General features: G+C 36.2%; 1 protein-coding gene across 2 annotated transcripts in view; it reads right to left on the bottom strand.

Annotated features, from left to right (window-relative positions):
- Window positions 1–17,444, bottom strand: part of ERP44 (endoplasmic reticulum protein 44) — a 71,321-nt gene that overhangs the window by 33,680 nt on the left and 20,197 nt on the right. The window contains exons 2-4 of one of the 2 annotated variants that reach the window (XM_054584612.1): window positions 9,384–9,456; window positions 7,675–7,714; window positions 2,742–2,857 (exon numbers count right to left, since the gene is read on the bottom strand). In XM_054584612.1, the coding sequence (XP_054440587.1) occupies window positions 2,742–2,857; window positions 7,675–7,714; window positions 9,384–9,456 (229 nt within the window). The remainder of the gene's footprint in view (window positions 1–2,741; window positions 2,858–7,674; window positions 7,715–9,383; window positions 9,457–17,444) is intronic. The other variant, XM_054584613.1, reaches the window with a different exon arrangement.

Raw genomic sequence — 17,444 nt, 5'->3', positions numbered from 1 at the left:
AGTTTCTTAAAGATAAATATATACCTACCTTATGACCCACGTACTTCACACTTAGTTTTATGTTCAAGATAAATGAAAGCATATGTACAGAATGTTTATAGCAGCTTTATTTGTTAAAAGCTTGAAACTGAAAAACAACCCAAATGTCTCTCAACAGGTAAATAGTTAAACAAATTGTGGTATATAACCATACAATGGAATGCCATTCAGTGAATAAAAATGAATGACTCATGCCAACAATTTCAAAATAGCCATGCTGAGGCTAAAAACAAACACATACACATAAGGAACACATAATGTATGATTCCACCTACATAAAATCCTAGAAAGTGCAAACTAATCTATAGTAGCAGAAAGTAGCAGTTCCAGGTCCCCAGAGGGATGATGAAGGAGAGGGACCACATTAAAGAAGCACAAGAAAAGTTTTGGGGATGACACCTATGTTATCTTGATTTTGGTGATGTACGGGTGTACACACGTATCAAAACATTAAATTGTGTCAGTTAAAATTGTACAATCTCTTATTAAAAACAAATCCTACCAAAGAACAATCTGCCCAACATGCATTCCTCTCCAGACCACAGGGTTCTTAAGGTCCTCCCAGTTCAAAATCTATATAATCCAACTGGCACATAAGGGGTTCCCAAAGTACAGCTTATCTTATAATCTCTAAGGAGAGAGTGGAACATGTGAGTAAATTATCAATAAGGATTTCATAATGTCACTTTTAGAAAGTGAAGAAGTACACAGAAGGGAATAAAAGTTTAGAGAAAATATATAATATCTGAGATATAACTTTCAGTAGTAAAAAAGTAATTTTGTAGATCTCTTTGGTGGATTAAAAGATCTGAACTATGGCTATTTATTCACATTAAAAGAGAACCTGATTACTAGCAATGATGGCAGATTTATCTGAACAGTACGTTGACCTTTCTAAAACATAGGATAAATGATATTTAGGATACTAAAATAGTCAATTTTCTTCCCAATGACTATAAGCTTCAAAGCATAATTTCAGATTGTATGACGCAAATTCAGAGTTGTCTGCACTGCTGTCTGTACTATAATGTTTAATTAAATATGTAAAAAACAGAAAGATCTGAAATGAGGGCCCACATCAAAAACATCACGTTCTCTGTCAGTGAAAGGTGGGAGAAAAGATCCAGAAAGCAGAGTGAAAATGCAGTCCATGTATGCATCAACAACCTTTGATATCGCCCTTCACTCTATCTAATTATGAATCTCAGCAAACAGAAATGTGGGGTATGGCTTATAAGATTTTTAAATGCTTTGCTATTAGCCATTTCTATCTAGCATAGGACTTTACCAGTAATCCCCAAAATGTTTGTTGAAGTGAACAGAAATAAAGCAAATTTAGCAGGCCCTTGAATAATGTCATTTTGTTCAATGCTGTTGTGCTATAACGTTGATGGCATGCCTTAGGAACTTTCATTTGTATCAACTAGACTATAGTAAAATTGGTTTTGTTACAGTCCTTTCACTTCAAGTTGCTGAAAGTATAGGTAACATTAAGTAAGAACTTACTGTAGGTTTGTGAAGGCATCGGTCAGATATAAATTTTAAGTCTGGCTTGATTAGACATAGAGCTGTATGACATTGGTTAAGTCACTTATTTCCATTTTCCCATCAGTAAAATGAAGTTAGTACACGCACGCGCGCACACACACCCACACCCCCACACACCCACCCACACACTCTCTCTCTCTCTCTCTCTCTCTCTCACTTTCTCTCTCTCTCACTCATTGTCAAGGGTAAAAGAGGAAGTATACAGAATGGCAGAGTTCTATATTCAGTCCAATTACCAATAATTCAATGCAACAAGCTTTTAATGAGCAGTCTCTGTCTCCCAGAAACTTCAGATTCTTGAAGTTCAGAGATTAATGAGGAGTTTGGTCTTCAGTTAAAAAAGATTAAAACAAAAACCCTAAAAGCAGAAAAGAGAAAGTGCCTGCCTTTGAAGAATTGACATTAAAACTGATGAGACAACTAAAACACAGGCACGAGACCTACAAAATGTAACTTGCTTGGTTCTGTGAGAGAAGGAAGTTCGAGTGGGATGGGGTGGCACTCGGGAGGAAACACCACTGCAAGCTCACTGGCTCAGGCCAGAGAAATCTGCCATGTATACGGAAAACCAAGGGGATTTTATAGAGAATGCTCCGCTAGGACAGGCGAAATCCAAGAGGCTGGATTTTAAGTGAGTCTAACCGAGGCTTCCCAGTACTCTCAATAATTATAAACAATAACTACAGCTATTTATACCCCAAATAGTCTAAGCAAATCTTAAAAGAACCTTTTAAATCACAGAAACACATAAAAATCTAAGATTATTTTATTTGGTTATGACTCCAAATGGTATTTTTGCATGATTCTGAAACTAACAAAAATCATTTTTCCCCTAAAACTGTATTTCAATTTTATCTGATTTTGGTATTAGCTTTGGTAGAAAACATGACTAGTTATGATTTGCTACCTATATGCTTGCCCTACTAAATTTTAGTTAAAAAATAACAAAAATAAAAAATTTTAAAACCCTTCACACAGCAAAACGGAAAGTTGTAAGTACAAAAGATTAAATATTAACATTTTGAGCAGATCACTGGTCCTTTTCTGATTTGTTCCCCACTTGAAGCACAGCATTTTTCAAAAAGAAGCACATGTGTGCGTAGGAGACGCTGGGATGGGACAGGTACTTCAAGACTCCCTTCTGAGGTACTTACAGTGCTGATCACAATCAACTCTGGCAAACACTACTTGATTTTCATTTGGATATTCTTCCTTAATAACATTGGAAGCTTCCTCAAAAATTGGATGCAACATCTGGCTGAAACGACACCTATGCACAGAGAAGGATACCAATTAAAACTGAAAAGCAGACTGAATAAAATCTTCTATCAGTTCTTATCCATTGATGTTTAGCATAGATGCAATACATAGCTTTTGAGACAATCACAGTTAATTTGGTGATGAATCTTGATGTCATTCATTGGAGATGAAGATAATTTTGAATTCAAATACTGTGCAAATAATTTAAAGATATTTTGGGTTTATTTTCACCTTAGGAAAATGGCCAATATTATGAAACACACAGCTAAGGATCTCTCATAAAGGCCAAGAAACAAGCTTGAAATAAGCCCCCTAAGATGTATCTACTTGGACTTACAACTACTAAGACTTAGGCATTTATTTAAAAGAAATTAGCTTTCTCTAATAATGAGTATTTTTAGACTGCTGTTCAAAATCTTTAAAATGGCAGGTTTATTGCAAATATTAGGCCAATTTACCTGACTAGTTCAATCAAATTTCACAGGCAAGTTAGCATACTAAAGATGTATAGAAAGGATATACAGTGTATAACTAACTGCTTCCCCTCAAAATTTACCCCTGGTTAAAATGAGCTTTTGTATCTATAAACATATTAAATATATTAAGTCCAAGAGAAAGTATCTTAAATTCCTAAACAAGACTTCCTGTCCATGTTTCCTTTGTCATTTTTGTTTGTTTCATATTTACTTTTAAGAGGGGGCACAAATCCCACCATACTCCAGAAACTCAACACTTCTAATTCTGATTGTCCCTTACTCAGGCCACGCACTTCACAAATATATGCTATGGGTCATTAAAGGGGCCTGATTAAAAAAAGAAAAAAAGAATCAGAATCAGCACACAACCAGCTGGGTCTGAATGATCAATTCTCATATGAAAAAGTTATTGAGAATTTGTTAACAATAAAAAAAAAAGAACAAACTATAATTGTTAGTATTGCTTCCAGAGCCGCTCTCCACCAAGAAATTTACTTAAATGAAGCCTGTGAACTAAAGAGTTAGCCATATGTGATTATGTCATACATATTAACTATGATTCAACAAAAATAAAGCCATGAAAGGATGCAAACTTTATACTTCCTCCCTATTTCTTTTTGTATGTATCTCTTCTAGCCCACTCACCTGACTTCCTAAGGAGATGTCCTAGTATATATCAAGGAGACACAATCTGTATCTTCAATCTCTTGCTTTCAAGTGGCTCTTTCCTCTTTTAGCATTCTTAAATCTCTCCCATCTGGGATAGGTGGGTGGGGTCTGTGGACATCAGGGACCGTGTCTTATTTGACTATATACTCTAATAAGCATTTCAATAGATGTCTGTTAAATGAATAAATTCACAGGATGGAGCAACTAGAAAGGCTAGGACCACAGGTTTGTGGGTTCTTACAGTTTGCTAAAAAGAGGGTGCTGGAGGGCGGGAAGACAATGAGTAGGGGTTGATTAATGCTTTCTTCAAGAAGTAAGACATGGCCTAGTGAAGAATCAGTAGACGGGCTCCTGCCTTAGGTGAAGACATATACTAAGGGCTCCTTCTTTCACTATTGTCCAGTTTGCTGCCCAGAAAGAATTTAAGCACAGGCTCTTGTTTAAAGTAGAATCTGTTTTAATACCAAAAAGTGAAAGCAGAAGATGAAATAAAAGTTCAATGCAGTATTACTGAACCTTCATACACATATTCCCATACATATGTAAAGTTACATTTACAAAGGTAACATAACAAAAGCAATAAATCTATTAAAAGAACTTTAAGAGTCACCTGAATCCAACCTAATGCTTGAATCAACCCTTTACAAATCAGCCAAGTGGGTAAGTCTTTTTGCAGGGTCAATTTGGGGGCACTTACTAGTACGACCTAGTGAAGAAAAATAGTAAGCTTTGGAGTCAGACACACCTGAATTTAGATCCCAATTCCACCACTTACTAGTTGTATGATCTTTCTAAGCCTCAATTATCTCAACCTAAAATGGAAATTATAATACCTGCCTGCAGGGTAGTACTGAGCGTTAAAAACAATGCATGTAAAGATCCTGGCACATAACAGAATTATTAAACACCTACTATGGTGTATTACCTGTCGAGGCATATCAGTATTTGCAGGCAGCTCTGTTACAGAACTCTTCCTGAAACTGTGTCACATTAATATTTTCCAAAGGGAACTGAGAATCAAGCCTTTGAGGCTACACAGTGTATGTCTATGTCCTATAGCCAAGTACCTAAGTTTTTTTTTCCAGTTGCATAAAAGAGTACCAATTCATGAACAACTCAAGGTACTTTGGGGGTAATATGTTTTCTCAAATAACTGCAATTAGCCCATATTTCCAATTCAGTTTCTGTAACAAGGTCAGTGGCACATTCTATTTCTCTTTCTTACAGCACATAAAATCCCTTAATCAAGAAAACTGCGTTCTAGTTTTAACTCTGCCCCAATATAGTCAGGTAACCTTGGGAAAATGCTTTACTCCTTTGGATCTCAATTTTATTCTTAAAGGGCTGGACTAGATAAGCTTCCAACTAATTTACCCTGAAAGTGCTACCTTTATTATACACTTTATAAATGGCATTTTCTCTGTATATCTTCAACATCCATTCATTATATACCTATACATCATTCATTCAGTAAATATTAATTATATACTTATCTGCCAAGTATTATGCAAAGTACTTGGGGATTAATGTTGAAAAAAGACAGATGTGATAACTTTTCACAAAGCTGACAACAGCAGGAGCTACCAACTAAACTATAGCACATGAGTGTTATTGTTAGGTAAATACAGAGTGTTGTGGGGAGATATAAAAAAGCTTCCTAATCTGACTTGAGAGGAGGAAGGTGATCTGGAGAAAGTGACATCTAATCCAAGGCTTGAGAGATAATTAAAACTTAACTAGGTAAATAAGAAGGTAAGAGAAGAGTGAGCCATTCAGGCAGAGAAAATACTACGACTAAAGGTGATGAAAGACTATAGAATATTGTAGAAACTGAGAGACATTCAATATAACTACAACAGAATGTGGAAGCAGAGAAAGGCAAGAGATACAGCTGTAAAGGTACGAAGGGACCAGGTTATCTAAAGTCTACCTAAAGAAAACCAATTAGACTTGTCATAATGAGATACACTTCACACTCAGAATGGCCATCATAAACAAATCAACAAACAAGTGCTGGTGAGGATGCAGAGAAAAGGGAAGCCTAGCACACTGCTGGTGGGAATGCAGACTGGTGCAGCCGCTGTGAAAAAGTGTGGAATTTCCTCAAAAAACTAGAAATGGAACTGCCTTTTTACCACCACTGGTATTATACCCTAGGAATCCTCAAACACCAATTCCAAAGAACCCATGTACCTCAATGTTCATAGCAGCATCATTTACAATAGTGAAGTGCTGGAAACAGCCTAAGTGCCCATCAGTAAATGAGTGGATCAACAAACTGTGGTACATTTACAGAGTGGAATACCACAGAACAGAAAGAAAGAACTCCTACCCTTTGCAACAGCATGGATTGAACTAGAGAGTATTACGCTAAGTGAAATTAAGCTAGTTGGTGAAAGACAAATGCCATATGATCTCACCTATAAGTGAAACCTAATAAACAAAATAAATGAGTGAGCAAAACATAGCCAGAGATATGGAAATAAAGAACAAACTGACAGTGACCAGGTGGGAGAATGGAGGGAGTGAAGCGGGAGGGGAACAATGGGGGAAAGAAAGGGAAGAGTCAAGTCAAGGAACACGTATAAAGGACCCATGGACAAGGGCAATGCGAGGGCGGTATCGAATGTAGGAGGGCGGGCAGGGCAGGGGAGGGCAATGGAGGAAAAATGGGGACAACTGTAATTGAACAACGATAAAAAAATATTTTTTGAATAAATAAAATCTTTAAAAAAAAAAAGAAAACCAACTAGGGTTTTAAGATGAAGAGTAAACTGATCCAATTTGCATTTTAGGAATGACCACTCTGGTTTACTTCGTAGAAAAGAGAATGGAGACAGAAGACTAGAGGCAGAGAAAATAAATTAGAAGACTGTCCCAGGAATCTAGGTAAATTACAGGACTATGACCTGAAAAAGGGTAGTGCTAATTAGTAGGTGATAAACCTAAAAAGGTCAAAAAGGACATAGATTGTTTAGGAATAGGGATTATGTGAGTGTTTCAAACTTCTTACTAGCTGAAACTCCCTCATTCTGGTCCCAATGCCACACTGTTTAGCATTTACTACATATTATGCCCTTGTTCTAGATGCTGGGAATGCTGAGGAAGACGATATCTCTGCCCTCGAGTTTGTTTGCTAGGACAGAAAGATAAAAGACAGAACAATGTAGTAAGAACAAGAAAGTGTACTATAGGAACACAGAAGACAGAGTCTCATTGAGACAGGGAAGGAGGCTTCCTGGAACTAGTAATAGATGGTATATGTTTTAAAATGTCAATATTATCTTTTCTTCTAAACTTGCCACACCCACAACCTCACCTGCAAACACTGCCCTACTTCCTCAATCAAGAAAAATACAGAATTGCAATTTGTACTCTTGTGTGTGGTGTGTATGTATGTATGTGTGTGAGAGAGAGAGAGAGAGAGCAAGCAAGAGATTGATTTGAGTCTTTATGTTACCTGTTTTTATTTTAAGATGTGGGATAATGGAATCGGGTATATTTCTCTCCTAAAACTTAATGCTCATCCAACTAAGCTCCCTCATTTGTGAATGACCCTCAGTTGATTTTGTGTATGGAGTACTGTCTCTCAAAAGAAAAAGGTTCCCCCACTCACCCCTTTCTAGCCAAGGAAAATTTCACCTTTAGCAAGTTAAACCACAGACATAAGATTATTACTTACCAGTCAGCATAAAAATTTACTAAAGCAACATCAGCATTGTCTGAAATTGAAAAACAAAACCAAACAACCTAAGTTATTTGTGTCTACATAATTTTGACATAATTAAAGATGTGGTTTTCATCAAGGTCTTTTTCCATTGTAAGGGCCCCCTAAAAATACATAATGACAATTAAGTTACCTCTTGGTCAGAAACCCATGCATGGAGTCATGGACAATTTATATAATTTGTGGGAGTCCCTATTCCTTCTCTCTATAAACTCCATCTTCACAAAATGAATTTAAAACAAAAGGGGAATCAGACCCAGGTTAGGCAAGTAAGCTAGTGAATAGCCTACACCAATAAAAAGTGAAGTAGGATGATCTGGATTTTAATAATCCATTTTTGACCTTCCATATTTATGAATATCTGAGAATTAGCTCTGTAAGTAAAATCCTGTTTCACAGAACAGACCTGTTTAAAATAACTAAGATCTAATGCCCCACCTATTTGCATCATGTAATCTACTACTAACAGTATTGGATAAAATGTACTCTTCCTGGTTCCTATCCAGGTAACAGTTATGCTCTGTTGCAAAAATAGCTTAGTATTATTTGCATATCCGGAGATGAAGGCATAAGAAAGTTATAATCATTCCTTTTCCCTAAACCTAATACAGACAAACAAAAACTCCTCAAGCACTCACGAAAATAAAACACAAAGATATTCTAGAATTTGGAAGAACAAAGGAGTGAGAATATGTGAGTTTCAATTCTCTTCTTCCTTTTTTACCTTTTGCTTATTTACTCTAAAACAGTGGTTCACAAACTGTGGTCTCCAAACCAAGAAGCACCAACCTCACATAGGAACTTAAAGAAACACAAATCTGTATGTGGAGTCTAGCAGTTTCTATCAGCAACTGGGGGCCAGGCCTGCAGTGGAGATAGTAATAAATCCTCCAGGTGATTCTAACATACACTCAAGTTTATGGAACCTTTGCTCTAAAGAGATCCCGTAACATGGAGGTAGACCTTTGGCACTTAAAACTAGTTCCAAGAACATAAAACAATGTATGATGCTCAATAAATATACCCCCTTTACCTCTATTATTTTTAGTTTTGTTCTCAAATCAGTGGGTTGAAATGGAGTGCTTAAAAAATTATTTATGCATATTGTAGATTTTCTTAAATCTCCTGAGTTGTGATTTTCTGCCAACCACATCTCCACCTTCCATCTACTACTTTTAAGAACAAAAAATGTTTTATCCAAAGTTCATTGTATCCACAAGCACAGTCAGCGAACAAAAGCAGTCAGTAAAACACTGCATTTCATTGAACCAATGACATAAAAGAGATTAGAGTAGGTGACTGAGTTAAAAGTTTAAAAAGACACAAAAAAACCTAGCTGTGTCCTAAAGTCATTAACATGTAGTACTGCACAGTGAAAACTGTTGGCCTCTAAGCAGGCTTTAGCAAAACACTTTAAGAATTTTAAGAGTGGTATTTATGACAAGGCAAAAAAAAAATAATATAGGACTAAAAGTTTACTTGTAACAAACCAAAAGAAATTTTACTAAAAATTAAAACCAAAAGTGCTTTGTCAATTCAGCAAAACATGGAATTAATCAGAATGCCAGCTCAACTGTTCCAGATAGTTGAGATTTTATTTTTGTACATAAACTAACTCTATTTATAGAGAAGAAAGTGTACTTAAAAAATATCAAAGTACTTACTTAAAATGTCATCTATATTCTCTGTATCAAGACTTGTTATTTCAGTTGTTACAGGAGAAAAAACCCAAGTTACCTGGAAATTTCAGAAAAGTGAAATTAATGAATGTTTCCACAAAAGGCAAGTAATGCAGAAAGTCTAAAAAGAAAATTTATGAATAAAGTTGGTTCCATTTGTTAGTTACAAAATCACTTATCAGTTGGTTTTAATCTTTATTATCTACTCTAACCCTTCACTACCATCAATGACATTTGAGAAGGACAACTTCTCAAGCGTGGCAACTGGTTAAATAAGACTTCCTATACTTTCAAATATATAAAACAGATTACTTCTCAATAATTGAGTAAATTGAGAATTTACTCACTCTTTTAAATACTTTCAACAGAGTGACACAAGGAAAAAAATTGCCAGATAATTACCAGTTTTGAAAGAATGTAAAATCGAAGCTAAGTTTGCTGATTCTATCCTACCATGTTTCTAAGACAAAACACAATAATGAAGAGAATTCAAAAAGGCTTCTAATTGTAATCCAAAAGCACTTCTTGCCCCATCTTCACTTACTAGTGGCAACAATATATTAAGTGAAAGGCTAGTAAAAAGAGAGTAAAACTGTTTTGCTTACACTTTAATATGTCTGAAACATAAAGTTCATGAAAGAAAATCTCAGCTTGCCATTCACAAAACAAAGAAAAAATACATTAAACTAAATTAGCAATTGTTCACTTATTTTAAAAAGTAATATTTAGAGTATTTTATCTTTAGGTTCCACCTTTAACACACTATGTGTTTTTGATGCCTGGACAGCTTTTTGGTCAAACCATAGCTTGTATATGGAAATTCATTCACCGAACCATTGGTCTTTATTGAGTGACAACTAATGTTAGGTCCTAATCAAGGCACTAAAGACCACTCCTTTGCCCATCCATTTTATGGACACTTCAGAACTCACAACTCAAAAATTTTATAATTTCCCTACAATTCAATTTCTAAATGGTATAAAGAGACATGTTGATGCTAGTAAATAAGGCCAGCTAATTATCTGAAATATTGCTATAAATTTATACATTTCTTAGATAAAGCCTAAGAATAACACTAGACTTATTTTCAAGTTCCCACAATAGTGTAGCCAATACCTAACTAGTATTTCTGCTAGCCGTCTATAAATTATACTATCCTAAAAGTAAGCTAGATCATTTAAAATCCCTGAATATTTAACCCATATAACTAATTTAATTATTTTCAACACCTCAGTAACTGTAAAGATCAGACTTCCCTTGCTAGTCATTACTTACTATCCATACTTCAATTAACAGACCCTTCCCTCATCAGTGTATGACAAGCTCTAGATCTTTAAAAGATAAACTGACACATATTAAAATTTTTAGGAGTTTATTTGAGCAAATATCAATTCAATCAGGCAGCATCCAACATAGCAGGTAAAAAAGAGCTCCGAGAAGCTGTACAAAATGAAAGACTTACAGGAAGCAGGGGGTGGGAACAAGGAAGTTTTAACTAGGGAAAAAAGTGAGTTGATTATTACCAAGTTACTTTCCTTTAGGGGATGGCAGGGGTCTATCAAGCAGATTACCTGGCTAGTGCTGATCGGCATTCCTGATTGACTGGTTATGGTTACATTTCTAAGAGCTGAAGCTATAATTCTCAGTTCTGGTGATGTAGGGTTTTGGTCCTGGTCTTGTTTGTTTTTTGTTGTTGTTTTGTTTTATTTTGTTAATTCTCACCTGAGGCCATTTTTTCATTGCTTTTTAGAGAAAGAGGAAGGAAAGAGAGACAGAGGGAGAGAAACGCTGATGTGAAAGAAACAGCAATTGGTTGCTTCCTGTATTACCCCAACTAAGGATGGAACCTGAAACCTAGGTATGTGCCCTGATTAGGAATCAAACCCATAACTTTTTGGTGTATGGGACAACTCTTCAACCAACCAAGTCACCTAGCCAGGGCTGCCAATTATATTGGTCAGCAAGACTGTATATTGAAAAATAATTCAAGAAGATGATGCAAAAATGTCATAAAGCAACAAAGCTGGTCATTACCAAAGTCAAGTCATTAGTTAACTCAACAGTCATTTATATTTATAGAATGTCTACTAAGTACTACTGAGGACACAAATGTATCAGACAAGGTACACGTATGCTCTACCTCAAGGAGCTCTCAAGCTAGTGGTGGTATAACGAGGGGAGAAAAATGTGGAAAACAAAGATATAATAATGATCTTAGCTGTATAATCCTAGAAAGCCCATTTTTGAATAGTTATCATCTATCAAAATATATGTTTACCAAGAACTAATTCTAAATTTAATTGCTTTTACACACTAGATAACGACAAAGATGATGAACCAACGATCAATTTGGCTGTATAAACGGTGTGCTAATAAGAAAGCAACTGGTAAGACTATTCAGCTAACTACGGTGGTTAAGAGGGCCCAAAGCAAGGAAACTGTCTCTGACCCAATAATCTCTCCTCCCTGTAGGGTGTAAAGGAGGAGTTTATCATTAACATTTCTATTAATATGCATTAGTAAGGGAAAGACAGGTTGTTTATTTGAATTGTTAGCAAGCTCCACTAGTCTGACAAATTGCTTCTTTTCATGTCAGCCCTGGGCAGAAACAAGATTCTCCTAGGGAAACATCTTTATGTGTCAAATGCTATAGCATTTATGTAAAATAAAGACAAGTTGCTCTACACCAGGAAGGGATGAGGAGAGTCATTAATTTAATTTTTAAATTTAGACTTGAAGTAAGATCTTAAGGTGTTTTTTTTAAAAAAAGGAAACAAAAACCTACACAAATTTCTGAATGGAAGATCTTAATAGTCATGGAGAACACAGCCTCTAATAATGGAATATTTAGACAACATATGTAGATATATACACATAAACGTGAACTATTTTACAAATTAGTCATTCTCTTCAGTTCATTAGCTCATTTTCTTGCAGAAAAAAATGAGAGCCATCTCTAATAATCTTCTATAAATCATTACATAATTCCTTCCACATGCATTTCTTGTATCAAATATTAAACATCCCAGTCTGAGATATGTCTAGTGATATGACCTTATATGAAAGGCATATCAATGAAATGGTGAATATTATACCTAAATTCATTTTAAAAAAATAAAGTGACAGTCTAGCTTTAAACAGGAGCTTCTTCAGCAAATAGAAACACTGTCTTCCATTATATGGATTTTAAACATTAGGTATCTTTGGGAACTAAAAAGCTTTCCTTTCCTTAAATTTCCCTGTACTTTTCATGAGCCCCTAACTGGCTAGTACTGGCAGTACACTGCATATATTTCCGAAGCACCTTTTCTTTTCTTTTCTTTTTTTAAAGGCTTTATTTATTTATTTATTTTTAGAGAAGAGATAGGGAGGGAGAAAGAGAGGGAGACAAACATCAGTGTGTGGCTGCCTCTCGCGTGCCCCCTACCGAGGACTTGGCCTGCAACCCAGGCATGTTTCCTGACTGGGAATCAAACGAGCGACCCTTTGGTTCGCAGGCAGGTGCTCAGTCCACTGCCCTACACCAGCCAGGGTCCCAGAGCGCTTGTGAAGCCATTTAGCAGCCAGCTACTTTTCCCAAAACGTGCCCCACAATTTTTCTGCTTTCGTCTCTGTGTACATAGTTCCCTCTATCTGGAGTGTCCTCTTCTCTACTACTGCAATAATCAGTTCCTCAATCATAGAGTCCCTCTTTCATGAGGCTCTGTGTGTTTTCCTGGTAGAAAATGCCTTTTCTTAAAAGCCTGATCTACTCCTCAGGGATAGGAAAAGGGGAAATGTAGGCTAGGGAAACAGGAGTTACTGTGAAATTAAAACTCTAGATTAGTCATTAAGTTGAAACAAGATAAAATGAAAATAGGATTATGTGATAAAAGACAGTATTTTAGAAATAAACTGCAGAAAGGTTTTTCATTAAGCACTCTCTCAGTGTTAGGCCACATTTTGTGACAATGCTAACAAATACACATGCTACAGCCCCAGCACATTCAAAACGCCCTGGTGCTCTTGGTTAAGCCCCGGTGCTCGTCCTCGAGAAAAAACATTAACTAAGTAAGTCACTAACCCAACAGGGTCTCCTTCAGAAGTACGAACTAACATCATAATACACATTGGCAGGGAATTAGTAAAGCTTCTCTGTTACTAATTTTAGCAATCAATAAATTTTCCTAGTACTTTCAGATCATTCAAGTTTTACCATTCAAACACAACCTTAATGGGAACTACTATGACACTCCCTTTTATCCAACCTGCCCATAGAGGCCAGACTAATCTTCTTGACTGAAGATTTGCATATATTCATTCTTCTGTCCAATAAAAACCTCCAACGGTTTTTTCATTGTCTACAGTATAAAAGCCTAACTCCTTAGCCTGGCATTTAGGACCACTCATGAACTAGCTTTCCTAAGTCACATTCTACACAGCTCCCCATCTATTCTCCAACCAACATAAATTAGAGTTAGAGTAACAAATCTAGTTGGCAATATACTCTAGCTTGAGACAAACCCAGTTTATGCCTGTTGCCCTGAAATATTATTAATAGCACCACCACCTTTTCAAAAGGGTTCCGGTTTGGGTAGTAAATTATATGGCCACTCTACTTGCAGCAGTCCCTTAGCAATTGAGAGGACTTGTAACAAGCTCTTCACAAATCCTAAATTATTAATAAACATATAATGTCCTTCCATATAACATAAAGTAAAATGAAAAATGGAATGAGTACAGAGAGAGGAATAAATAGGAACTAAGATATAATGCTAAACCAATCACTGCTTCATTCATTGACTTTAAACACTAGGCTCTTAGCAAGGGTATAAAATCAGTAACTCAGAAAAATCACTATACGACTCTTCAAAAGTAACTTGAAAATGGTCTAAATCTTGTAGATCACAAACTCAAGCATGCACGGCATCTACAGTACTTGCAATTCCTAAAATGTGTCTTCTTAATCTCTTGCCCCCACACGTGGTTTGTGCAGTTTCCTCTGCTTCCAACAGCTAGGAAAGCTTATTTAGTGTTCAAGACCCAATTGAAAAGCTATCATTTCTCTAAAGGCTTTCCTGATTGTTCCAGACAATAGTGATTCATTTCTCTCTCCTCTGAACCCCTAGAGCACTTTCTGCGTTAATAATCCTTTCCATATGAGTTATTTGGCCTATCTTACCTCCTGTAGGTGACTCTGAGTACTTTGAAAGTAGAGACTGTACCTTATTTAATTTTGTATCCCACAGATCACTTACTGCAGTACCCTGTTTGTATATAATAGACACTCAAATATATGCTAAATGAATGAATGGGTAGCTTATGTGAATACACTAAGAATACAGGGAGGCTGTTGGAGTTGAAAAGGGGAAGATGTTCAGAAATGGAAATAGCCAACAAACGTTTTTACCATGTTTGAAGACAATAAGGTCATCAAATAGGAGTGAAGTGTATGTTAAAATTTGTTTTTAATAATGTAGTGGCAAAAAGCACAACACTAGGTGATAATTCATAGAGGGGATTTCAGAAACCCCTGTACCTCACTGGTTAAGAGCCGTCAGAACCCCAAGTAATACCCTCTGATTCCCTGAGCTGGTCTCTGGCCTGATTTCCAGATACTTTAGCACACAGAATATCCACATTTAAGAACAGCCATGTTCATTAGTAGATAAAACTCCAGTACTTTTTGTATTGTCCTTTTTTAAGGTTGTTCATGTATTCAGTCATGAAAATACATGATTTGGGACTTTCAGGATCAGAAGCTAATAAAGTATCAGGCAGAAGAGATTATTAAATATTATTTCTGTTAGCAACATAGTCACAAGAGTATTTGCTAGGTTTTGCTTTAAGTGTTTTATTAGAAAATATTAGTAAATCAGTTTAGAAAATAAGAAAGTATTTCCAGTGAGGGAGTTTGTTTTCAGGCTCAATAACTTAAAATCTTGCTATTCGAACAGTGGTCCCCGAACCAGCAGCTCTGGCATCACTCCAGAGCGTGTGAAAAAGGCAGAATATCAGGCCCCACCCCAGACCTACTGAATCAGAATCTCCGTTTTGATACGATCCCCAAGAGATTCCTATGCACATTAAAGTTCAAGAAGCACTGCTTTAGAGAACAAAGCTTTTGACTCTACAAACAGGAAGATTCATTTAAGTAAATTCATTTTAAACATTGTACAATGTTTTTGGTCCTCAAATGTGAACACAGAACAAGTAAGACTCATTTGCGAGAATTCTGTATTGACATGCAAATTAGTGAGATTTTTAGAAAAATGGAGAATCTGTAATCTTATTGGAAACTTACATAGATGTTAATTTTTAAAAGTATACTGCCTTTTGCTTAGATATTTCTGCATCAAAATCACTGGCATAAAATAGAAGCTTCAATAGAGAATGTTTCCTTCCCTGTGGCATTACTGTTCTCTACTGGCATTACACCTGCTGGGCATTTTGCATCAATAGCTTAGTGTACTTTTATGACATCTTTCTTTTACGGGCTTTCTGTTGGGAGCTTCTCAAAGCCCTTTACAAAACTATGTCTTTCCTGCAGGAAGAAGTAATGTACCAGGCACCGGCTCCCTTCCATTTCTAATCCAGACTGACAGAGCAGCCTCCCACCTGATGTCCCAACGCCATGGGACCCAGACTGCTTCTCCTCCCTGGGGCCACTTCTCTTACCCTCAGCTTTGTATTAAGCTGGTAGGCAGCAGAAGCCGAGAGGTTTGTGGTTGGCTGGAAGGAACTAAGAGATATGAAAGGTCCCAGGAGAAAAGAAGCTGAGGCTGACAGGCACTGTAAGAGCCTTGAAGCTGAGTTATCAATCAAGACACATTTCACTGTTGGTATTCCCAGAAGCATTATAATGAACTAGAAGTTCAAAGGGAGGAGAAAAATAGGACTAAGTATAGAATAACAGCAGGAAGCTACTTTAACCCTTAAATTACACAGTGATAACAACCAACCTTCCTATAATATCAGTGCAACCCATTTGGACGAGTCAGAACCAATCTGCTTTTATAAAGAAACAAAACAATTACAACATTCTTCATTAAACAACTTAAAATATGGTAGGCACAAACATGTTTAGAAAAACAAATTCTATGCCAAAAATTTCAAATACAGATAGTATAATCCCTAAACTCAAATTATGCCAGTAAAAGCAACCACAGAAAATAAAAAATGTGTTGCAATTCATACTTTTCCCTGCATATTAGTTATTTGATCATGAATGGATTTCCATTAAAAACTAAAGTCATCTGTGTTTTGTCCTTCACTGTATTCTAAAAATGGGATGAACTAATTTATCTAGAATAGACAATGTACTTCTCTGACCTTCAGAGAAGAATGCTCTTGTTATAAAAAGCTTTTCAGAATGAGGAATGAGCTTCTCAATGTGTGGAAAGGATTTTTGTCTTAAATTCCCTACATACTGTTTCTCTAAAACCCAAACTTCTAGTAATGGTAGTACTAACAAAACATGGGAACTGGGAGAAAACTCAAGATGAGGATTGTTTACGTCTTTTTCCACACACACTCTGGAACTCGGGGGTGGGGTGGAGGGTGTGTATGTGTGCGATACTGTACCTTTTGTAATTGTCTCCCAATTAGTACCTTGCACTGGATCTTGTAAGTAACAGTCCAGAACAAGTACTTGCAAACAGATGCCAAGAGAAAAAAAATGACTTTCTTCGTGCTACACTGTAATTCTTGCCCAGGATGTCTGATAAAAGAAAATTCCCTGAAGAGAGCCTACATACATTCTTTTGTTGGTTACTCTTTTGTTCCACAAATATTTCACCGAGTCATTCATTAGGTGCTAGACACTGTACTAAGCACTGGGAATAGGGGCGTGAATAGTATTACATAGATGTTTATATTACATCTATCAAGATTATGAAAAATTTCATTTTTGGATTAATTAAGAGAGAGAGAGGAAGAGGGAGAGTCTCCCAAATATTTTACTTTAAGAGTCATCCATAATTCCAGCAAAATCATTATCTATTCTAAAAAGAGGATAACTGTTGGGCACTGAACACTGAGAATTACATGGTATGTAATTCTTTTTCT

This window comes from Pteronotus mesoamericanus, unplaced genomic scaffold, assembly GCF_021234165.1.
Source record: "Pteronotus mesoamericanus isolate MK-2021 breed Mesoamerican mustached bat unplaced genomic scaffold, CSHL_Meso_final contig_78, whole genome shotgun sequence".
Taxonomy (NCBI): domain Eukaryota; kingdom Metazoa; phylum Chordata; class Mammalia; order Chiroptera; family Mormoopidae; genus Pteronotus; species Pteronotus mesoamericanus.
This window is presented reverse-complemented; position numbering and strand designations above follow the sequence as displayed.